Source organism: Rhinolophus sinicus, chromosome 2 (genome assembly GCF_057876585.1).
Source record: "Rhinolophus sinicus isolate RSI-liver-muscle chromosome 2, RSI-T2T, whole genome shotgun sequence".
NCBI lineage: Eukaryota > Metazoa > Chordata > Mammalia > Chiroptera > Rhinolophidae > Rhinolophus > Rhinolophus sinicus.
Window position 1 is genome coordinate 181,714,344 of NC_142502.1, and position 24,853 is coordinate 181,739,196.

The window sequence follows — 24,853 nt, forward strand, 5'->3', positions numbered from 1 at the left end:
GGGATTGATGCCAGTGATCAGCAAATGTTAACCATTATCACGAAGAGAACAGAGCAAAACCATTTTTAAATCCCCACAGACCCAGGAAAATGGCAAATTCCGTGTGTTAATATTGTGGTCTCTCAACACATGGAGTTGAACTGGATCTCGATAGATCTCAGACACATTGTAAAGTCCTTTCATGGTAGCGTGTTGATGGAGGAGACAAATCTGTAGTCAGACCTCCCTACGTTCCCACCCAGCTTGACCTTGGAAAAATTCTCTTCTGAGTTTCTCCTCTGCACAAGGGGGAACAATAATCACTACTCTATAAATTTAGATTAATTTTAGAATGTTTTTAGACACAAGTAAAAATCCCACTATATTGGACTAATGGACCAGAAAATGTACTGGCTCGTGTAACTCAAAGGTCCACAGGTGGGGCTGACCGTAGGGCTGGCTGATTTGTCAGTGGGTGTCATCAAGGAGCCAGTTTCTTGCCATCTCTCTCCTCTGCGGTCTCTGGCGTTAGCTTCAGCATACGGTTCTTTGCTTCAGTACAATGAGTGGCAATAACTAGGGCTCTATTGCTTCCAGTTCACATCCAGCCAGATAGAGGGAGAGAGCTCCCCACAAACACCAAACAGAAATTCTAAGCTTCATGCTGATTAGGCCACCCCGAACCAATCCCTGTGGCCCCTCGTATGCCAGGTCGTGATTAGTTGTGGCTCGGATTACTCACTGTGGTGAGGGATGAGATCACCCCGAGTGGTCCAGCTCTGTCGGGATTAAATCCAGAGCGGCACTGACTCAGTCCACACATACTGTGTGGCCAGCTCCTAGTAGGTTCGGCATTGAGTGGAGATAAGGAAGGTACCACAATATCTGGAACACATACCGTGAATAACTATTGTGAGGATTAAATAAAACAGTGCATGTAAAGACCTTGGAGCAAGGAGGTACTCAATATTGGTCAGTATTGGCTGGTTCTCCTTCTGCTTTTCTTTATCCCTCTTCCTGTTTTATTACCTTTAAGGTCAAAAATTGACATTTGAATTCTTTTCAGCTCAGTTTCAAAAATCTACTAACAGTGTGGTTTGGTTTTTAATGATCCTAAGTAGTTTTAAGTGTTGGCATAAGGTCTGGGTTTTCATGTTCACACTTGGTTTTGATATAAATTCAGTGGCTCTACCTAAAATGACTGTAAAACTAACAATTTGTGTGGTGCAGCATATGTATGGATAGGAGCCGCGGAGATTTTTAAATGGAAAATGGAACTGGATGCTTTCAGACTTTGGTAAAACCCGTATATGCACCACGACGACTGACTGCAGTAACGTTCATTTCTAACGCTGCTTATGTCCCTCTCTATTAAGATAAAGGCGACTTTGAAGCTGTTGGACGGACAATTTAGGAAGGTATTAGCTTATGTCACTGCTGAGAGCGAGTAGGAAAAATGATAGGGCCATTTATGCTTTGCTGAAGACCAGTAATATTTCCGTGGTTATGTTACAAGGCAAAGATAAAGTGACCTTTGCTTCCCGCGTCATTCATTTGCATTGTATGAACAACTGATAGGTAAAGCAAAAGAGCAGAATTATGGTGGTGGTATTTTTTGTTCAGTATGTAATTGAATGTGTCAAAACTTGCATTCTTGTTTTTGTGTTTGAATATCTAATTAACTATATGAAAGCAAATTTTTTTTAAATTTTCATTTTCAGTTAGTAACATAATTAAGATGCTATTTTATAATATTCTATATTTACAATTTTAAAACAGTGCTTAAAATGCTATACTAGGCATTAAGAATAAAAAATGAATAAGATATGGGTTCTGCTGTAATGGACCTCACAGTCTACTAGGGAAAGTAGACATAGAAATAAAGCATATATGCGACACCCAGGGATTAACCGTTAAGCTATTGGTAAAACATAAAGTGATTTCTTTTTTAAGGAAGTCAATTAACTGTGACTTAGATAAAATGATACCTTGTTTGTAGCCCCAGTGTTTGTTGGTGTCTGCAAATAAACTTGTCATCACTGGAGCAGATTTGCAGGTGTTTTACGAACTCTGAGTTATAACCCACTAGTGGGTCCTGTAATTCAAATATTGTGATTGGCATTAAAAACAAACAAACAAGAGCACTAGACTGCAGATTAAAATAGAAAAATCAGAATGTACCTCACCGCAGTAAGGGTTGCAATGTTTCATGAAACTTTTGTCGGCTTTTAACATCTGCATATGTGTATGTACGTATATTGTGATATTACTCAGTTTTGCTATACAATCTGTTTCTTACTATGGGTCTCGGACACAAAAGTTTGGAAACTGCTGGGTCAAGTGACAGGTACCTGGCTGCATACATCACGGGAAGTACACACTCGAGCCGTGAGCACAGACAGCACGTTGGTGACTTTGGTTCTTTTACGTACATCATTTCAATCCAAACTGCCTTCTTCTTTCAGCTGCCCACCCCCACCTGTCAGTCTTGCAGTGACCTTCTCACTGTCCCTCAGCCCTCAGCCCCAGGAGCCACCTCCGGCCATATCCCCCATGTCACCACTGGCTAGTTGGTTCAGTCACTTGGCAGTTTAAAGTCCCGACAGCTTACAATAATATGTCACACTCCCATGGCCATTGGAATTAACCAAGAGGAGCTTGAGCAAAATACATGTTTCTTCCCTCCGATGCCAGTGCCTTCTCTAATCCCACAGATTGGGTCAGTGAATGCAACGGCACAGGCATTTGCATTTTTGAAGGGCGCTCCGTTGATTTCAATACATGTGGTCTTAAAAATCACACTCTCAGGCAAACAGTGCTCCAAAGCAGTGGACATGAAACTTTTTCACTCATGTGCCTAAGAGAATTTAAAAAGCCTGGTTATCCTCTCACACGCTCGATGGCCTTAGTTTGTTTGGGCTGCGATGAAGAAACACCCCAGAATGAGTAGTTTATAGACAAGACATTTATAAAGGACAGACATTTATTGCTCGTAGTTCTGGAGGCTGCAAGTCCAAGATAAAGGAGCCGGCACGGTCAGTTCTGGGGAGAGCCCTTTCTGTGGTTCCTGGTTCGTGCCTTTTGCTCTCTGAGGCTCCTTTCTTAGGCACTAATCTCATAGTGAGGGCTCCACACTCAGGATGTCAGCACCTCCCAAAGGCCCACCTACTAATGCAGTCACCTTCGGGGGTTAGGGTTTTAACATATGAATTTGGGGTAGGGGGTGTGAAATACAAACATTCAGACCATAGCACTTGATAGCTAATAAATTTTATCATAATTTTAAACTGTCACAAAGGATGACGTCATTTCCAGTATTTTAAATAATCGGCCTTCAAATTAAAAATTGTTGTGTAAGTTGATTTGTATTCAGGACAATCTCCATTAACATAGTGATATGATATCTACCACTGTCCCTTCAGAACATTCACATCTGCAGTTGGAAAGGTTGTATCTTTTCTTTTTCTCAAACCATTTCTACTTTGTTTCTTCTGTCAAGAGAAATAAAGCCAGACTCTGGTTAAAGGTGGTAGAAACATTTTATTTAGTGATAACTCCTGCAGCTGGAAAGAGAGTCCATGTAAACTGAGTCTGACTTGGCCAAAGAAAAAGGCAGGCAACTTTTTAAATGCTGGGGTGTGGACCCTGAAGGACATCAAAGGGGGATGAGGTCCCTGTGACTGGGCCATCTGGGTTTGCTAATTGACACTTATGCGTATGTGGAAGACAAACTAACTTCTTATATCTTGATGATAGAAGCTGTGCAACTTGGAGCAAGGCGCTTGCATTTCAAAGAAATGGCTTCAAAGTCCTTGAGGAGACAGTTGTGGGTGGCAGAAGATTTCCATCTCAAAGGCGCAGAGCCTGGATTTATAATTGCAAGCTTTCTAAAGTGACTGTTCAAGGGAAGTACAGGGGCCTATGGGCCTGTCACCAGGTGTTGGCTGGAACAAACAGTAAATTCTGCCAGCAGCACTAAGCTTTCTCAGGCTTTCTAAGAGGCACTGTGGTCATCCTAGAGACATGAGTGGACTCTGGCTACTGAGGTCGCCCTAGAATTTGGGCAAGTTTCTTAGTGAAGGAGTTTGGACAGAGTCGTTTGTTGCAAAGTTTTTGCAGTTTGTTTTCATGTAATTTCATCATAATGCCATATTTTTATGCTTTAAAGTCTTGTTTCTCTGCATCAAAAATAATTATCTAAATAGAAATTAACATTTAAAGTTTTTCTTGTGACCATAGGGCTCTAAGATTTTCTTTTTAAATTACTCTGTATTGAGTTACTATTTCAATTACTGCAGTATACATTAGATCAGAACAACATAGATACAGTTTTTGATAAGTACATATTTATAAAAATAAACTTGTGTTTAAAATGGACATCATAATGAGATGGCAGGGCTTTAAACACTGTTCTTAATTTATGTGCCCTTGCACAACTATCACTTATTGCTAGATTGAGATTGCATTCGACATCAGTTCTTTCCATTTTACATTTTTATGGATATGAATATTTAAAAACCTTGTTCACATAAGTGGATGGGGAAGGGATTTGTCAGAGCAGTGCCACTCAATTCTTTGAATGCTCTCCAAGTTCTCAGCCCCAAATCACACAGTGCTCTATTGTTAAAAATTATTTTCAATGGTTTATCATCTGACCACTCACTTAGATTCTTCATAAATTTTATTGAAAGTAAAGAATTGGAAACTGTGTGACATGCATAAAGAAATGTGTTACCCAGACAGTGGAGTCCCCGGTATTTTAACTTATTCCTTTGTTTGGTATTCTGGAGCTTTGTTAAATGCAGGATGAGGTAGCGAAGTCCAGTACAGGAAGAACTCAGGCCTGTCTTGTGTAAGTGGAGGTGGGCCCATTGCCAAAGGTTTGTTGAGATTGGACACCCCGGCCTCTAGCACGTTCTCTAGGAGATCAGTTTAAGAAAAAGTATTTATAGAAGGTGAAAATTTAGAAACTGATTCCCTTGAAACTGTCTGTGCTTGTGTGTCCTTTGAGAAGACTGTGTGTGCTGGTGGCAGATGTACATCCCCCAGTTTGAAGGCCTCTGGCCTAAAGGAGGATGTGTCAGTTTCCCAGCATGTGCATCTCGCCTCCTGCAGGACAGTCCCTTGCCTGAACACACACCGAGGCTTTTCGTTACCCCCAGAACAGTGACTTTGCAGGTCTGGCGTGGAAGTAAGAGCAGAGGAACAGGAGTGTCTAACGTTTCTTGGCAGTGAGACTGAGGAGGGGCTGTGGGGCATCAAACTGCTGGGACATCTCGATCTCTTTTACAAACAGTTCTTCCTCGATTTCCCCAAATATACTGTTAGCTGCTGCTCTGCACCCAACTCCTCCACTCCCCTGAGACTCTTGAGGTGTGCGCTTCTGTGTTTGGTGGGAGAATATTCCGTCCCTGGGTGTAACACAATAGAAGGTTGGGTGTCTCAGCCACAACGTCCTCTTTTAAAAAAGGCTTTAAGGCCTCCTGCTGTTCCTCTTGGCCTGAAACCCGTCCCACCCACTGCTTCCCACAGGAGTTGCTCATCTGTCAAGTGTGGCTTCCTGCGTTCCCCCTTTGTAAACACTTGCCTTTCTAAGATACATTGTTTTCTAAGTGCACCCACATACTTAATTTACACTTCTGTCACATTTTATGAATATTTATTTTTGTGTTTGGCTTTGCCACTACCCTGTTTCCCCAAAAATAAGACCTAGATGGAGAATCAGCTCTAATGTGTCTTTTGGAGCAAAAATTAATGTAAGACCTGGCATTTACTTTTATTATATTATATTGTATTATATTATATTAATGTAAGACCCGGTCTGATAGTAAAATAAGACCGGGTCTTATATTAATTTTTGTTCCAAAAGACGCATTAGAGCTGATTGTCTGGCTAGGTCTTATTTTTGGGAAACATGGTAGCATGTATATTCTTCAAAGGTAGACACTGTGTCTTAATTTACATTTGTATCCTTGTGCCAAGACCAGGCCTAGCGTATGGTAAAGGTTGAAGTGTTAGTGCTTGAAGGAGGCAAAAATGAAAGAAAAGTAGGGTGAGGTTTTACGTGGAAAGAAAAACGAGTGGATAGCTGTCTATCCTTTATTACTCAAAGAATTTTTTTTCAGTCCCTCAAATTAACTCGGATGTTAAAAACCATGTGAATACAATAATTGTGCTCTTGATTTTCCCATTGTTTTATTTAGCTGCTGTTAGCAATGTAAAGGGTATGCAAACCCTGATTTTTCCACCTGACTGTAGGTAGCAACCGCGTTTTAAGTCACCTGCTGTTTGCTAAATATCAGCCTTATCGTCTAAGTCTGGCTCTGCTCATTTTAAAAAGAAAAAAAAAAAGTATCTGCTTAGCAAGATGTATCAGCCTTAAAGTGCTCCATTACCTGAAAATGGCAATGCTAATTGCATCCCTCCTCTGCTTAAGCTCCTGTCTTTCATCCCTCCCCAGGCTTGAAGACAGATGATGAAGGACCGTCCTGTCAGCCTGACATATAGGCCTCATGTTGTCACCACTGCGTGATTCTTCCTCGTTCTCTGACAAGCCTTCACTTGTACTCTGTGTCCGAGACAAGCTGACTCCCTCCCAGGTTCCCCACTTGCTCCTGTGACCTTCTGACTTCTTGGAATTCTTCTTTTCCTGTCTTCCTGCCCACTTACCCCCGAGGACGCTGAGCAGTACCTCCTTTAGCAAGCCTCTCCTGCCCTCCCAGCCCCGCGCTTCCTGTCGGCACAAGTGCTCCTTCCAAAACGCTCCGTAGCATCTCCTACTTGCCCTGTTGTGGTTTTGTAATGATTGTGCTTCTGTGTAATGTCTTTTCTTTCTCTGTTTCCAACCAGACTTTGACACATCCAGGGGTGGGGACTTCATCTAATTTTGTGTGTGTCGCCAGCACCCAGCCTATGGCAAATGTGCAGCGTACACTCAGTGGATGTATATTGAACGAGTCAAGTGAAAGTCACCACTAGTGTCATGTCCTTGTGCCCCTTCCTGCGAGACTTCTGATGACCACGGACTGGCGTTGTCCTGATGGCGTACATCTGGTCCCAATTTGTTTTTGTTTCAAGTCTTTTCAAACGTCCTTTTGCAATTTTAGACTCGTAAGGTCCTCTGATAGCAAAAGTACTACAGAGGCGCTGGTTTAGTGCATACTGGGCCACAGGTTTCTGGGGACATGTCAATTTCAATGCACTTTTCAAGGTTCTTTTTCCCCCCGTATGTTGATCTAAACCGTTCAGTAATTTAGCAGCTGTTTTCTCTTTGTCTGCAATATGCTAGACATTGTATTAGGTGCTGGGGACACAGAGATTTAAAACGCAGTTTCTACCCTGAAGGATCCCATTGTTTGGTCAGGGAGATGTACAACTAACCAGACCATTCTAATGCACTGTGCATTGGGTGTTGCCGAAAAGCACTGCATGCTTCAGGGACACGCAGGAGTGGTTTCTGACCTGGGGAGGTAATGCCAGGAATGCTTCACAGGGCTGAGCGCTGGGCTCAGCCTGGAAGGACAGGCCCCGAGCGGCCTGAGAAAGGATGGCATTGTTTTCTCAGACACCTGTAGTTCCACATTTTTCTTTGGAATAAGGTTCTCCTGCAATACGTTTGTAAAGGGGAACTGAGGAGAACATTTCCATGTAAGCGTCCTCAGCGTACAGGTTGCCTCCCGTGCCTTCTGCATTCCTGCAGTTCAGATTCCATAGCCAGCCTGACACTCAAGGCCACTCAGAGTTTATTCTCAGTTCATCTTTCCAGCTATAGCCTTTTAATATTACAGATGGGGCGGGGGGTCAGTAAACTATGGCCTGCAGGTCAAATTCAGCCCACTGCCCTCAGCTCAGACTGATGTTTACATCTTTTTAAAGGATTATAAAAACTGACCATCTAACCAACCAACCAAGCAGAAGAATATGTAACAGAGACCACCTGTGGCCTGCAAAGCTTAATGTATTTTCTGTCTGGCCCTTTACTACCCCCGCTCTACTTAAACTGAAGTGCTCACTGGTGGGTATAATACACCAGAAGCGTTCCCACTTCTGCAGCTCTGCGTTTGCCATTCTGCCTTTTTAAAATGTTGTCATTCGTTGCACTATACATTCAACAAATTGAGCATGTATTAATGTGTGACCCATCATTCTGGGTTCTGGGAATCTAACAGTGACAGACAGTAAAGCAAGTAGAAACACAGCATGTCAGTTCTGAAGAAAAACGAACGCAGGCTCAGGAGAAGGAGGCTGAGCGAAGCGCAGGAGCGAGCTGCAGGCAGAGGGTCTGCCTGGGGGAGAGCACTGCAGGCAGAGGGTCTGCCTGGGGGAGAGCACTCCCGGCAGAGGGTCTGCCTGGGGGAGAGCACTGCAGGCAGAGGGTCTGCCTGGGGGAGAGCACTGCAGGCAGAGGGTCTGCCTGGGGGAGAGCACTGCAGGCAGAGGGTCTGCCTGGGGGAGAGCACTGCAGGCAGAGGGTCTGCCTGGGGGAGAGCACTGCAGGCAGAGGGTCTGCCTGGGGGAGAGCACTCCCGGCAGAGGGTCTGCCTGGGGGAGAGCACTGCAGGCAGAGGGTCTGCCTGGGGGAGAGCACTGCAGGCAGAGGGTCTGCCTGGGGGAGAGCACTGCAGGCAGAGGGTCTGCCTGGGGGAGAGCACTCCCGGCAGAGGGTCTGCCTGGGGGAGAGCACTGCAGGCAGAGGGTCTGCCTGGGGGAGAGCACTGCAGGCAGAGGGTCTGCCTGGGGGAGAGCACTGCAGGCAGAGGGTCTGCCTGGGGGAGAGCACTGCAGGCAGAGGGTCTGCCTGGGGGAGAGCACTGCAGGCAGAGGGTCTGCCTAGGGGAGAGCACTCCCGGCAGAGGGTCTGCGACGAGGCCGCTGCGCTGGGAGTGAGGTGTGGAGAAGGGCGGGCGCAGGTGAGAGGGGTCGGCGAGGTGAGCAGCGGGGCTCGTAGGGCCTGACGGCATTGGAGACTGGGTTTTATTCTTAGTGAACTGGGAAGCCATTCAGTAGAGTTGAGCAGAGTGACAAGATTAGACTTCTGTTTGTAGAATACCACTCTACTACTAGGTAATGCCGGAGTAACCAATTACCCAGAATCACAGTGGTTTAACACAACCAAGGGTCACGTTCCCTCGTGCTCCTGTTCCAATAAGAGATGGCAAAGGGCTCCATACCACAAAGTCCCTGTGGGTCCAGGCCTGCGGATGTTCTCCCATTCTGTATCGCTGCCATCTGGAACCTGCGCCCTCCCCAACTGCCATGGCTGGGGAAGAAGGGAGCCTGGCTGATGGCGTTGGCTCCCAAATGACGTACCACTTCTGTTCAGATTTCACAGGCTGGGACATGGCTCATCCGAGCTGCAAGGGGATTGGCAAATGCAGTGGTGTCCTTAGAATACTTGTGCTTGCTGACTGCCACACTCTCTGCCACATTCAGGGACAATTAGGACCATTGCAATACAGTTGAGGTGAGGGCTTGGAATTAAAGTGGTGTCAGTAAAGGTGGTGGCTATTAGGTGGAGCCTGGATCTATCTTGAAGGTAGACACCGTAAGACTGGCAGATGTCACGGATGATGCTTTAATTTTTTTCCCCTTCCCACCATCTTCTATACTACTAAATGTTATTTCTTTGAGCTCAGTTCATGTTTCTAATTTTTTTTCCCATAGGGCCTGCAAAATAGATGTTCAATACTTATTTATTGAGTGGTGTAACAATTTAGCCACTTTGATTTATGTTACAAAATCTACATTTTTAAAATAGCAGTTGCAAATTACTGCCAGGGAAGCGTTTTACAAAATCTTTGATTGATTATTATAATAATGATGTGTATGAATGACATGTTAATTCTGCAGGCTTCAAAAAAGAAGGTTAAGAGTAAAAGTACCTTGTGGCTACTAGGGTTAGTGAAGAAATTGCTATTTTTCACTCTGGTACATTTTGTCAATTTTTTTTCTTTCGTGTTCCCTCTGTCACCGAAGATGTTAAAGAAAGTAAGTCTGCTAGCTGTAAATTCAGTGTTAAACTTATGTTTCTTAAACGCACCCTATAGTTTTTCAGCAATAAACCTGTATTTATAAAGAGGTGAAAAGCTTAAATGCCGAGTCAGCATAAAGCCTCACATCTTTTATCATAATACTATTCTGCATCTTAGAGGTCCCTGCTCTCTCAGGAAAATTAACTTAGGGTTGCGTTTGTTTTACACTCTATATTCTTTTAAGTGTCAGGTTATTTAATTATTTTAAAAGATAATTAGAAATAAGGAAAAATCTTTTCTGATCACACCAGTGATGAGGTCAAAAAATTTAACTCTGAAAAGCTTCACTCGCCACTCACGGCCACCAGCAAATTCTCTGGCAGGAGGGGCTTCACCGGGAGGCCCAGACGCGGTCACGCTGGGGCGTCAGAGTCTTCGTGCATGTGAGGAGTGGGTGGTGCCCTGGATGTGGGAGCAGAGGACTTGCCGATGGGCTGTCTGTCCAGGCTGAGGAAACTGTTGAGTCCAGGATATCTTGATACTGAAACATGACTAGGAATTGGCCTTGCAAAGAAGAAAGAGAAGAGTATTTCATTCAGACAGTAGGATCTGGAATGACAGCAGCCAGTGATAAAAAGTGTGTGTGCCTGGAGCTTAGGGTGTGGCTTACATCGTACATGAGGCCAGAGGGTTAGCTTGGCGACCTTGTGAAAGCCCTTGAATACAATGCTCAAAAATTTGGGGAGCTTAGAAACGGTTTTCCCCAAAGGGAATTGAATAGCATAACAAATTTATTTGGAAGATAAAAAACGAACAGGTGGAGGATGGCCTGTGTATTGCATCAGTTGCTCAAACTAAACCCCAGCTTCCATTTATTGAGCATTTACTATGAGTAAGACATTTTGCTGATAGTTTTAAAATGACATTGTATAATAGGTGACACTGCCCGCATTTTACAGATGAAGACAGTAGGCACATTGCCAGGTTTGCCTCGTCACCCAGGTAGTAAAAATTAAACGTAGGTTTTCTGAATTTAGTGTTCCTCCTACTTACCAGCCATTTCAGGGGAGGTTGACGATGGCAAGTTCAATAGAAACAGAGATTGCAGCTGGACTTAACCAAGGGCACAGAGACCTGCCATTTCTCCCAGGACCCTGTTTCCTGCACTTGCGAATTGCCTGCCCTGCCCCTACTTTCTTGCCATCTGTTGTTGAAACTCTTCCATTCCCCCTGCAGCCCCCATAGGCTGAGGGAATATAAACATTTGGCCAGTTGGTATATCCAAATAATTCCCCTAACCCATATTTCTTGGGGAAACAAATGTAAGTGAATAGAAAGGAGGGGTGTACTGTGCTATGTTCTCATTTGTCCTGGCTTTTGTTCGGCATTCAGCCAGCGTGCACTCTGTCATACACTGTGTCAGACCCTGTGAGGAAGCAGAAATGGCCCAGTGGAAGCCGTGAAAAGCTTCCGCTTAGTTACAATTCAGCAAACACTTAGTTACAATTCAGTGGAAATAGTACTTTGCCTGAGATAGCTTTGGCCAATATCTCTGTGGGATTAAGAAAATGTCAGCCATCTAAGTTATAAAACATTAATTCTATGTAGAGTGACTTCACGGGAACTGAGGGGAAATGGAGGGTTGGGGGAGGTCCCCCTCCCAGTGGTGCCATGTATTTATGCCTTTGCCTACTTTTCAGAATAATCAGACTCACAGTGACCAATTTTAAGAAAATTTAAAGAAATTTAATAGGAGACATAAAATTTTGTCTTAGTACTCTTTACCTGTTGTTATTTTTTAAAATAAATCAACAGAAAGTCCTCTTAAGGCTGTAGTAAAAATGTGCTACCCAGTGGTTGACATAGGCTGAAATCCAGGATCCAAAGCAGCACAAATCAAAGGACATTAGAAAGGCCCAGTAAGGCTTAGAGGTGTGTGGTACTTCCATTAAAATGAGTTAAATTTAGGCTTAATTTTGTATTCTTGAGGCTAAGTGAGCTTAATATTTGTAATATTGTTACAAAAATATAACATCTGCATACCTAACAAAGTGACTGTCACATATCAGAGGTCAATAAATACTTGGTGAGTAAATGATTGAATACGTTATTATAGAATATTTGGAAAGTTGCGAACAAAATTGCTCATAATCTGAATCACTAATGTTTTTGTGTTTGTGTGTGTGTGTGTACTTTTGTCTTCAGCCATATGCACAGATATAGTTCAGATTTTAACGTAAGCAAGCAAGATAGGGACAGTTTTATGATTTCTGATTCCTAAAATTTAAGATTTTATGGTAAACACTTTCCAAGTGGTTACACTGTTTCTATAATGCCAATTTTAATGACTGCATAATATTTTAGCTAGTAATTTATCATAAGCTACTTATCATTTCTCTTAATATCAGGCGATTAGATTGCTTTTGAAGTTTTATAGTCTTATTCCAGTTAAAATCTTCACACCTACACTATTTTAGTTTTTTCAAATTCTTTTCTTATAATAAATGATCAGACCTGGGAATGTTGGTTGTAGAAGTGACTCCTCATTTTTGCACTATAACCAGTAATCTGTTTGAATACTAGTTTTATCATAACAGCCTGCTGTTGGGGATTAGCATTTTTAAAAATCTCTATTCATTAATTTACTAGTGCAACAGGTACCTCACTGTTTTTGTTTTCTTCACAGAAGAAAAACTAATATAACAAAAGTCCTACTAATTGATTAAAGTTGTATACCGAGTTTCCCCCAGAATAAGACCGGGTCTTATATTAATTTTTGCTCCAAAAGATGCATTAGAGCTGATTGTCCGGCTAGGTCTTATTTTCGGGGAAACACGGTATGTTAAAATTGCACTTTGTTCTCTCTGTGTCACTGACACCTTACTAAATAGGCCGTATATAACGATGCAGGGCCGGGTTGTCTCACTGTTCAGTATTCTGTTGTTGTTAAAGCTGTCTGTGGAAGCGCGGAAAGAGATGACTAGAAAGGCTATTAAGACAGTCGAACATTTTATTGAGAAGCCAAGGAAAAGAAGTTCAGAAGAAGACGCTCAAGAAGCCAGTGATTCCAAAGTGACCTACGCAGACGCCTTGACTCACCTGCAGAAGTCGCTTGCTCACCTGGAAACCCTCAACCACAGCTTCGTCGTGTCTCTGAGGAACAGTGAGCAGGTAATGGAAGGAAAACTGCTCTTCTAAGTTCAGCCACTCGGATAGGTTCAGTGTGTTCTCTCATTTGCCCTTTAAAGTTATGCCAGTAGTTTCACTAGGGTTTTCAGTGCTGCAGATTGAAAGTGGTCCTCAAGCCTTTAAGTTGCTCATTACCACTTGCTGTCAGTTGGGTTTTCATTTCTTTAAAAAGGATTTTAGGCCACTTCACACCATTGATAACCTGGGAGGAAGAGGTGAGGAGATGGGAGCGCTTGTGAAAGCTGAGAAATGGTAGAGACAGTGGTTTGCCAGCTCCACTTAGCTGGTAGGTGTTATGCTCCCTAACTGAGTAACGATAGATTTTCACCCCCTAATTTTCAGAAAAAAATCAGAAATAACCACCCATGCCTGTTTCAGTAGTTTGTTTGTTTGTTTTATAAGTTTCAGGTGTACAAAACAATGTAATAGTTAGAATTTCACCCCTCGCAAAGTGATAATTCTCCTCTCACCTAAATCCCAACCCAATTCCTTCCAACCTCCAAACTGACCCTTCACATTTAACCCCAAATCCTAGCTGTAAACTAAGCCCCAGCCACAATCATTCTCTGATCCATCACCCTGCTCCTTGGGGATAGCAGAATGTGCCTTTGCAATGAGCAGGAGGTCTGGGTAGGGTGGGACAGCCACAGCCAGCCCCAGGGAGGCATCGGGTGTCTGGAACAGAAGTGAGCCTCCTTGGACAATGGAGTGACTTACCTGGTTTTAATAAAAGACTCTGCAACATCAAAAAAAAAAAAAAAAAAAATCTATTGCCTCTCTGACATCGTACGTATCTATTACAATTCCATTGACTCTATTCCCTACGCTGTACTCCACATCCCGTGACTATACACACACACACACACACACACACACACACACACACACATAAATGTGTAAAATCATAGTTGACATACACTATTATTCAGTTTCAGGTATACAGCACAGTGGTCAGGCAAGTAGTTTTTTTCTAATTGTGTGTACTCATCCTGTTTTTATGTTGCATGTTTCCAGTATAACTTTATTACTGGTATAAATTGTTTTGCTTGTAGAACTGTTCCTAGCAGGTTTCTAGTTGAGACCCTCGTGGTGTCTCAGAAGCCACTCTCATGAGATTTAGGAGACCCTGCCCGTGACGAGAACCTCAAAGTACTAGGCTGTTAGGACTGCGAGGAAACCTACGGTCGTTAGAGCTTTTGTTCTGTATTGTCACACAGAACACAGTCGTGGGAGTTTTACAGTCTTTCCCGTAACTGAAAAGTTGATAAATCAGTAACTATGTGGTTTCATATAGGTGAAAACAATGTTTAGATATATAAATAATATTCCATTTACCCCTTTAATTCTATGGTCAGAGAACTCGTGAGTGGCCACTAACTCGTAAGAGGTCTTGTATCTTACTGTGTTACCCGAAAATAAGACCTAAGCCCTAGCATGATTTTTCAGGATGACATCCCCTGACCATAAGCCCTAGTGCATCTTTTAGAGCAAAAGTTAATATAAGACCTGGTCTTATTTTCAGGGAAACACGGTAGACCTTACATGTTTATTGAACTGTATTCTTAGCTTGTAAAAAATATTCCTGACTAGAAAGACCAGTCAGTGGACAGGAGTTCAGATAATGAACAAATGAAAGACGTCAGAATTTGTGTGAGACAATAAATGCAAACCCCTCATGGAAGAGCTAATGGGAAGAATTCAGAAGTCTGATAGCAGCTTTTATTTCATTTTCTATTTTTCAGTGTCTTTTAGTCTGTCTAATGGATAACATTAAATAATGGCATGGGCACTAGAGAAGGCTTGGCAGGGAACAAATCGGTTGTACCAATCTTGATTTTATCCTGCTGACATTTACAATGCTATAATCCATAATTACAACAACTGGGGTAAACTTGGACTCTTCAAGTAAAAGTGATTTATACTTATTAGTGTAAAATTGTTTCATTACGTAAAAAAAAATTAAAATATTTATTTTTTTTAATTGAATGTACTATATTCAAATCTGGGGAAGTGTCATTACCGTCCTTGGAACAAGTATTGTCTTTCAGTGAGTAGAATAGTGCGTTGAGTCCAGGAAGGTTATTAACAAAAACAGCGTTTGTTGGTTTAAAGGGACCAAATGGCTACTTGCAATGCTGTTCAGTCAGACCCCACATGGTCCGCAATAGGAGACTCTTCTGGTTCCTAAATTGGACATTCTTTGATTTTGTTAAGCCACCTTTCATAGAAAATGCTGGAAAGAAACTTTGAATGTCATACATTTGTCCCTTTTACGTGTAGGCCTTGATTTTTAACCTCTAACTATATACCTGGCAAAAGAGCAGCTTAGAACTCAAGGATAGGACTGTCTAAATGAAAGGCCTTCATCCGATGGAGACTCGGTCCCCTCCTGTCTCAGGGAGGGTACTAGCCATTGCCCTGCCTAACTCATAGGCATTTTTAATTTTAATAGAAAGTTTCACAGTGGGGAAAATAGTAAAACTAAATCTCACGTGCCCAGCTCCCAGCTTCGACGATTGACAGAATGTGACCCATCTTATTTCATGCATACCCCTACCTGCCATCACCCTGCTCTTGTGGATTATTTTAAAGACAATCCCGGTCATCGTTTCATTTTATCCATAAATGCTTCCATGTCTACTTCTGAAAGACACACTTAAACACAACCACTACACCAGTAACACAATAAAAACATCACTAACAGTAATTCTTCCATATCATCAAGTATCACATCGTTGTCTTGAAAGAGGAAATTAAGGTCACGTGGTTGTTTTGCAAGATGAAACAGTGTGTTCAGGAGCACGTGTGAGGCTGAATAACCTGGACAGCGTGGCGAGCACGAAGCGGCCATACTGGCTATGCTGAAAGCACGTTTGTGTCCCGTTTCTTAAATGTTGGTTTTTACAGGTCTTATCGATGAGGGACAGGCATTGTGACCTGGGACTGTGGAGGGCAGACTTTCAGATTCTGCTCCCGACTCCCTCAGTGGCTGGCCGTGTGACTTCGGGCATGCTACCGTCTTGGGTCTTCAGTCGCCGTGTTGATAAAATGGACTAATTAAAGCTCCTTGAGGGATTATTATAAGCATTACATTAAATAACATACGCTCCATCCGTGGGTTCATGGAGAGGCTCAATACATTATAGCTGTTATGTGGTTGTAGCACAATCATAATAAAAAATGGCACTTGATGAGCATTATCTTGTGCCTGATGTTGTGTTATCTCACTTAATGGTCACAACCCCTCTATTCACTGGACCCTGTTATTGTCATCCTCGCTTTACAGATACTGAAATCGGAGGTCACAAAGGCCCACTAAGAATTGGCAAAGCCAGGCTCTTGACAACCACTGCACGTTCTTTGTGGGTTTGTGGTTATGATGGATTTACTCTGAGAATCTCCAAAATTGTGCACTGTGTACATGCAGACGTTTCATTTGTGTTGGCTATTCAGGTGTTGAATCCACATTGTTTTTTTCAGGAACTACTGCAGAAGTACAGTCACCTCTACGATCTGTCCCGATCAGACAGAGGGAGACTCCAGGAGCAGGCTGTGGCCATGTGTTTAGATGGTCAGCCTCTGAGGATGATTCAGCAGCTGATGGAGGTGGCTGTCGGCCCTCTTGACATCTCCCCCAAGGATATAGTACAGAGCGCAATAAGGAAAATCATCTCTGCGCTGAGGTAAGCTGTGAAACAGTCACTGAGGAAAACCGGAGGGGATATTTTGCCGATCATACAGTGCTTGTTTCATAAAGATAAAATACCACTGTAATGCAGGGTCTCTGGTCCCGCTCTTGGCGGGTGGGCACAGAATATGGTGAGGCCGAAAAGGACCACCAACGGAGCCATAGGTAGGGGAGTCACACCACTATATTCTCGCTGGTGGCTGGGTTGGAGACACAGGAAGCAGGAGCCACACGATCCGCAATCCGCTTTTCAGCCTCACCATATTCTGTGTCCACCCGCCGAGAGCGGGACCAGAGGCCCTGCATTACAACCTTCATGCATGCGTAAGCACTTTGTAAACTCTGAAGTACTTTATAAAAGTGAGAGATATTTTTGGTAGATTTCTCAAAGTCTTATGTCTTGAGAACAGAGAACCATGAAAATGTTTCATTATTGTTATTGTGTGTAATATGTCAAGAAACTAGCTAACTTTTGGTTAGATACCCCCTGCCCCCAAATTATTCTTGAAATAAGGGAAAGGCCAAAATGTCGTGGGAAACAGCTGAGTGTCATACTGTCATGTGACCACAGCGTACATTTTCAGATATTGCCTTTTCTAACTTCCCTTCTTTGTAGCAGTGGGAAAATGGTTCCCAGAGGTTCTTTTGAATTACACAAGGCAAGGTTAATCGTATACTGAAGAAGTTAGACATCTGTTAAGTGTCTTAAGACATTATTTACCTGCAGTGAATGGCAAAAAGGAGCCCCACAATTGAGGAATTCTAACTTTATGCTGATATGCTGGTGTCTTTATGGGAACTCATCCAAGAGGATTAGAAAAACGGGGGAAGGTTAAGCTAAGAAAAGAACGAGGCATCAAGTGCTTTCTGTGAATAATACAATTAGACTAAAAAAGATTTAGTTGTGTTTAATTCATGCTCCTTTTAAGCATTCTTTGTAATTCTGTGTGGCTCTTGAGGAACTTTTTGATTAAACGCATGTCAGTTTTTAGCAGCTGAAATCAAATGAGCCTTTATCAGTTTAATTACCCTAGCTTCAGACAGTTTTCACCTTAATGCTCTGAGGTATCTGGTAATTTTATATATAGAGAAATAAAATGTGACATTTTTTAGAAATAATAGCTGCCAAATTAATAAAACTTTGTTCTATTATTAATAATATGTCTCGATGGTGGTGGTTATAAGAACTACTTTCCTCTTTCAAATGATGATACTTGTTTGCCACATTTTGTTTCTTTTGATCCATAGTTTTCTTTTTATTGTTTCTTAAACCAAGGTTTAGATGGAGCTCACAAAAATAAACATTTTGAAACATTAATGCTTTGATACATTTAGTTTATTTCCAAACAATTGCATTTTCATTAATAATTAAAATAAAACATGATGTGATATTTTTACGTTTATAAAATTCTGACCTAACGTATGTCTCTTTCCCTTCACCCTTTTCTACTAAAGATTTGGGTCTGATCTAATAAATGTGCTAAATACAGAGAAGACATTCAATAAATGTGAATTAAATCTTTTGGCAACAGAAGGAAAGGGAACATTAGTTCAGCTACCTCTTTTTCAAAAGAAAAGAAATTCCTAAATATCCATAACATTTGCCTTTGAGAAATTTAATAAAATTTAGTAGACATAAAATAACAAAGGCAAGAAAATATTTGAATCCAGCAGTTGATTTAAGTCGTAAAACTTAAATTATTCAGGAAACTCCTCTAAAACTTCTCTTTCCTCTGTTGCATTTTCAGAATTCACCAGAGTTCCAGACATTCACATTTGTACAGTGGGCATAACAATAGGGCCTGTCTCGTGGGCTGTAGGGATTATTAAATGGCAGAATACATATAAAGCAATTAACAGTGCGTGATATCTACTAAGTACCATGAAAATATGAGTATTTTGATAAAAGGTCAAGTGGGGAATTTAGATGATTGTTACATATTTAATATTTAAAATACCTCATCTATTGAATGTTTTTTGAATGACAACTGCAAGTAGGTTTTGTTATTCTCTTGATACGAAACCATGCATGTATATTGACTGTGAGTTCCTGAAGGCCAGAAAATGTTTCATTTCCATGTCCTTAGCATGTGGCGTAATAGGTCTCAGTCCATTTGTGGCACATCCCACGGCTGGCTGTGAGCTGGCAGTGTGTGCTGCCAGCATCCAGCCGCGTCCATCTGAGTGTAGGTGCCACGCTTGTGTCTGAGGCTGGACCTCTTCTCATTAGTCTCCGCTCTCTCCCTTCGCAGTGGAGGCAGCGCTGACCTCGTCGGGCCAGGGGACCCACTGCAGGTCCTGGAACGTGTTGTCGCCGCCATCCACGCCAGCGTGGACAAGGGGTAAGACGAGGACGTGTTTGCCGTCTCATTTAATGGTTTTCCTCAGAGTCTCAGAATTACTTTTACTGTCCATGCGTACAAAGCTTCCAGGCCTAAGCACCGTTTCTAGGCATTTCTGAAGCTAACGCTGAGCACTTTCTGAGTAACGAAGGGGCGTTTTTGCAGATGGAGACTCGGTTCCCACAGCTGCATGCTTCCCCGTCAGCTCCAGGAGGATGCTCACCTTCTCTCCTGAGCCTTGTGGGCTGTGAGAGCCTAGACAGCGTGTCTTCTTACCTCCGTCCTCAGAGGCCAGCGGGAGGAACTGCTCTGAGCTTCTTAGAGGGGAAGGGATTCACATCCCCGAGACGTTAACTGTATTGGCTAAGCATGGACATTCCTAGAGTGTATACATTTTTTTAAAAAAGCTTTCTATATGTTAGATCTGTCTTGTCTGAGGACTAAGAGTACGTAGGCTTTATAAGTCTAGAAAGCTAGTGTCTCTAATGCCATTTTAGAAAGAACGTTTCATTCAGGTGCAGTTGTATTGATAGGAATAATGGCACCAATGAATTAACAATTAAGTACCTCCCAAAGTTTGCGCTCATGTGTCTGATATCCATGTCAACCCTGTAAGGCCTCGCCCCAATTGTCTTGTTTTAATGGAAAATATGATATAATGATGATAAAGAAGCGTTTGAGAAAACTCCACATAGTTCTATTCAGTAATGTAATTGTTTTTATTCGCACATTATCTTCTATGTAGTATTGTTCAGGTATAGATACATTTTTATCTAGTTTGGATCAAAATCTATAAACATCTCTTTCTTGCTAATGTAACTTTTTTTCCATTTGTCTTTATAGATTTAGTGATTATTATTATTATTATTATTATTTGATGGCTCCATATGTTGTTGCCGTTTTCAGATGAGAGTAGAAAAGCTCAGAGCGCGAAGTTGACTTTTCCCAGAGTCGTAGAGCTGGGAAGTAGAGCCAGGAATCCAGGCTGGCTCCACGTCATGAGTTTCAGCACTCGGGCCTTTAGAGCGTGTTTCCTTGCAGTGCTTTGTGCCACGGGTCTGAGCGAAAGCACAGAGGATAAGCCATACAGCTGACTATGGAAAAGCATCGCAAGCGGGACCCTCTCCTTACTTTGCCTTTTGTCTTGCACATTCCTCTAAACCCCTTTACTTGTGGGTCTTCAGGCCGTTCCTTAGCTACAGCAGTGGCCACTTGAGGCCTTATTCTGATGAGAAATTGATTCATTTTCTGCATGTTTCCTGTGTACCATGCTCTGTGCTAAGCCACGAGGAGTTAAATGTGGGTCAGAAATAACCTCCAACCCCGAGGACTTCAGAGTCTTGCCGGGGAGACCAGCTTGCCCATAGCCCCTAGTTAGTCTACTATAGAGTGGTAAGCGCTGTGCACAAAACAAGGTGGAGGGAGTGGTCTGTTCTCCCTGGGAGGTCCAGGCGGGAGGCACAAGGGGCGGCACTGGGCCTGATCTAAGAACTAAGAGTCTGTTAGAAGGAGGAGGGAGTTGATGGTAAGCAGGCTTAGGTGGGAAACACTCAGCCACCTTCTAGATGGAGGCGCCATCCAGCCGCTGCCGTTCCCAGCTGGCAGCTCCCCAGAGAGCTGCTGTCAGCAGCACAGCTGCTCTCAGGTGATGCCCACCTGGCTGCTGGCCTCACGTGGTAAAAGGGATCGTCACAGGCACTGCTTTAAGCCCCTTCCAGTGGGGTCTCTCGGTCTTGTCCCGCTGGGAACACCTCAAAAAGATTAGAAGGCCGTGCTTTTCTTAGGGAATTTCCGGCCAGATATACAGAAGACTCCAAGTTGGGTCTCTTGAATACAGACTAGTTTTTTTAAGCTTCTGTTTCCAAAGAGGAAGACATTAAGGACTGGAGATACAGAATAGGATCTTACTTTTTATTCCAGAAACACAATAACAACTTAACACAAAAACTTCAGATAATTTGTTTTTTGCTTAGAAAAGAGAAAGAGGAAGAAAGACAAAGTCACAACTTTTATTCCTGGCAAGTATTTGAGTCACATTAAACCCGAGACCCTTGACTATCATTTCCCTTCCCAACAATGTGCCTGGCAGAGTGACATGGGATTCAGGCTCTTCTGAAAGGAACCCTGTCAGGTCACTCCTGACAGCCTGACGTGACTGCATAACCTCCAGGAGGCCACTCCAGGCCTGTGTGCCTCTTACCCTCCCTCTTGGTGACATAACAAGCCTCCTTCAATCTCAGCCCTGTAACTTGAACACCCACTGCCCTCCATGGCATCTGTTTAAATAGTAAATCATCTCTTCATACACATTGTCAGCTCCCTCTTTCCCGCTCTCTCTTCCTCTTTGTTTTACATGCTCTTAGGTTAGGCATACACCATCCCATAAGAGAGAGAGAGAGGGAGAGAGGGAAAAAGGGAGAGAGGGGAGAGAGAGAGAGCGAGAGTGAGAGCGAGAGCGAGAGCGAGAGAGAGAGAGTGAGAGAGAGAGAGAGATCCACTACAGCAAATGAAATCCAGTCCCTCTTGCTCTGCAAGCCCTGTGAGGCGGTCAGTCCCCAGCGGTTCTGGAAGCGGCCACAGTGTAGGAGCATCATGTTCTGTGACACGGAGCCCTGCTGACAGCCACAGCCACCGACAGGATGGAGGACCCACTGCCCTGCTGCAGTGTTTTGGCCGCCGCAGGCTGTGTATGACCCAGAGGGCCTGAGCCGGCCCCAGCCCGCACGCTTCTCTAATCCCTAACGTGAGGATGATATTCTGCTCAGAAATCCTTCATCATTCCCAGTCCATGCGAAGTGAGACCAAACGCCCTCAGTAATAACTGTTTATACTAATTAAAGTTAGTACCAGATAATGTATTACGTGCTTTACTATTTTCTTTTATGCATGTCTTTAATTCTCAACAACCCCATAAGGAAGGGATTGTTACCCATCTCTAATTTACAAATAAGGAGACTGAGGCTCAGAACCGTTAAGTGACTTGGTCCACATAACACACTCAGATAGTGGTAAGTCTGGGGCCTGAATCTGGGTCTGACAAGCGCAGAGCCTGTGCTTTCAAGAGTGTGAAGCTGCACCACCTTCTCAGCCTCCTCTGCAAGCCCTTGGTGTCCAGGTGAGGAGACTGCCCTACCTTAGCGCTGCCCCTGCCTCACCACCCAGACATCTGTGCCTCATTTGCTCCCTGAGCGTGCTGTGTTCTTTGAAATCTGTGGCCTTTTTCCCTCCTTGCTGTTCCCTTTGTCTGGATTATATTTTCCTACCTTTCCATTTATACACAACCTACCTTATGGTCCTATTCAGATGCCATGTCCTCTGCGAAGCCTTCCTGGTTCTTTCTCCGTTATCACTGTACAGTTTATAGTAGTCATTTGGAGAATCGTTACTTTGTCCCTTTTAAAGTCCTGTTCCATTGTATTATTCATTCTTTGATGAAGGCAGAAGCCGTGTACTTTTCCATCTCTGTGTCGTCAAGCACAGACTTGGACGATGCCGGTAATAGAAATAGTGACGATTATGATGGTTGCTCTTTATCGAGTCCTTCCTCTGTGCCACACACTGGGCTCAGGTGCTTTATGTACATTTTCTTGGTGTCACGGACTCTGAGAAACACACTTGAGGACCTTTGTCTACTTAACTATAAGATGAATATGATGATATATTCATGACTTTTGTCTAGAGTTGTTAGGAAAGCACGGGCCCAGGGTTCACAGGTTCGTGCAAGTCCAAAAAAAGCTCTTTCCAGTATCCCGTACTGTCTGTTAACTTTGCACGTAGTGATGTGCAGGAAGTATTTGTGGAATTCTACTTTTTTGCACCCCAATTTTATCATTTTTAATACGTATTAGGAAGCACATTCATAGATAAAACTAACAATGACTTTGTAAATTTAGGAAATGCTTAATCCAGTTGCTCATAAGTGTCCAATTGTAGTTTCCTTTATTCCTAAATATAAATAATAAATTCTGTTTTTTAATGTAAATTGCCATAAAATTGTATTGACAGGTATATTATTGAATGCATACTAAGAGATATACTTAGTGTCATTGTAGAATTTTATTCTTGGAAGTTTTAAAAAAAAAGTCGGTGGTCTTGTCAGGGTGTGGAATTTGGGACCTGGTCTAAGTGACTTATTGCTGGAAGCCTCGCAAGGCTCTGGTTACAACCAAACTGGTATAATTCAGTGGTTTGTCGTGAGTCACCAGGGCCTTGTGGGAGTGAGGCTTCTGATTAGTAACCTCTTAACAGATGTTGATAGTTATTCATTAACTTTATCATCAAATAAGTTTTTTTCCCTGAGTTGGTCCTTTTGGGGTTACAAGAAAAGGGATTCTGATACTGTATAGAAAGTTATACAATATATCCTCTTCTCTGAATCCTTGTAGACTACACGGTTCTTTAACACCCAAGCATTCGTATGTTATATTTTGAGTAGTATGAAATTTGATACTCTAACCACCATACTGAAATTCTATCACAGAGGAAGGACCTGGGCTTTGAGGATTGTACCATTGTAGATGTTTGTGTGTGTATCATCTCACTGCCCTGAAGCCTAATTCCTTATCTATAAAATGGAGTTTACATGGGCTGCTTAGTGACTATAGTTAACGGTACTGTAGTGTATATTTGACAGTTACTGAAAGAATAGATCTTAACAGTTCTCATCTCAAGAAAAAAAATTGTAGCGCTGTCAGGAGATGGATGTTAGCTAACCTTACCATGGCAATCATTTTGCAATATATACACATATCAAATCATCCTGTTGTACACCTTAAACTAATACAATGTTATGTGTCAGTTATACCTCAATAAAAGTAGAAAAAGTTAAAATACCAGAAAATAAAGTGGAATTTATAATAAGTACTTTGCATAATTATTGTCAACTAGTAATATATAAATGTCAACTAGTTTATATAAAATTACTAGAGCGGTGCCTGCACTATTAGTATCGTTCATAGAAATCAGCATACTACTTATTAAACTTTGTGTAAGAAGTAGCGTAGCTAAGGACATATTGATTAATGATGATTTTTATCTGCTTTATATAACTCATTTTAATGTGACACTGTTTAAAAATTACATTCATTATATATAGTTTTAACTACCTGCTATGGTTTGCTATAATTAAAACCTAAGTTTTTCCTCTCAATAAGAAGAAATAGTTACCCAGGGAGTAAGTGTTGAAGTCAATCACCATATTTGGTTACTGGAAGAATAAAGACTCAGGAGTTTCTCTCTCGCCCTCGTTTCTGCCCTGCAGAGAAGCACTGGTCTCCTCCGAGGAGTTGCTTGCGTGGCTGCGACCTTTCTGTGCTGATGACACGAGGCCCGTGAGGCCCCGTATCCAGGTGATGCAGATTTTGGGACAGTCGTTCCACCTGAGTGAGGAGGATAGCAAGCTCCTCGTGTTCTTTAGAACAGAAGCCATTCTCAAAGCCACGTGGCCCCAGCGACAGGTAAGGGAGCATCTGATGGCTTAGGGGGTATTTTCCCTGTTAACAACGATCAGAGGTTGTTTCTTGATGACTTTAATCTGCCTTCCAGTAAATAGTTGGCCTGCTCATGCCAATTTCCAGTACGTTCATCAGTGCAGCTATGTAGCAGTTAATATGTGCAATAAAGTTTCTCTTTTTCCATGTGTTTTAGTATGTATATGCACGGTAGATGTTGTCTTAGTCACTTAA

At 42.6% G+C, this 24,853-nt stretch overlaps 1 protein-coding gene across 2 annotated transcripts in view; it reads left to right on the forward strand.

Moving 5' to 3' along the window:
• Nucleotides 1–24,853, forward strand: part of NBAS (NBAS subunit of NRZ tethering complex) — a 274,620-nt gene that overhangs the window by 214,686 nt on the left and 35,081 nt on the right. For both annotated transcript variants that reach the window (XM_074331709.2, XM_019751941.3), the window contains 4 exons: nucleotides 12,903–13,121; nucleotides 16,620–16,822; nucleotides 19,080–19,169; nucleotides 24,430–24,625. In XM_074331709.2, the coding sequence (XP_074187810.2) occupies nucleotides 12,903–13,121; nucleotides 16,620–16,822; nucleotides 19,080–19,169; nucleotides 24,430–24,625 (708 nt within the window). The remainder of the gene's footprint in view (nucleotides 1–12,902; nucleotides 13,122–16,619; nucleotides 16,823–19,079; nucleotides 19,170–24,429; nucleotides 24,626–24,853) is intronic.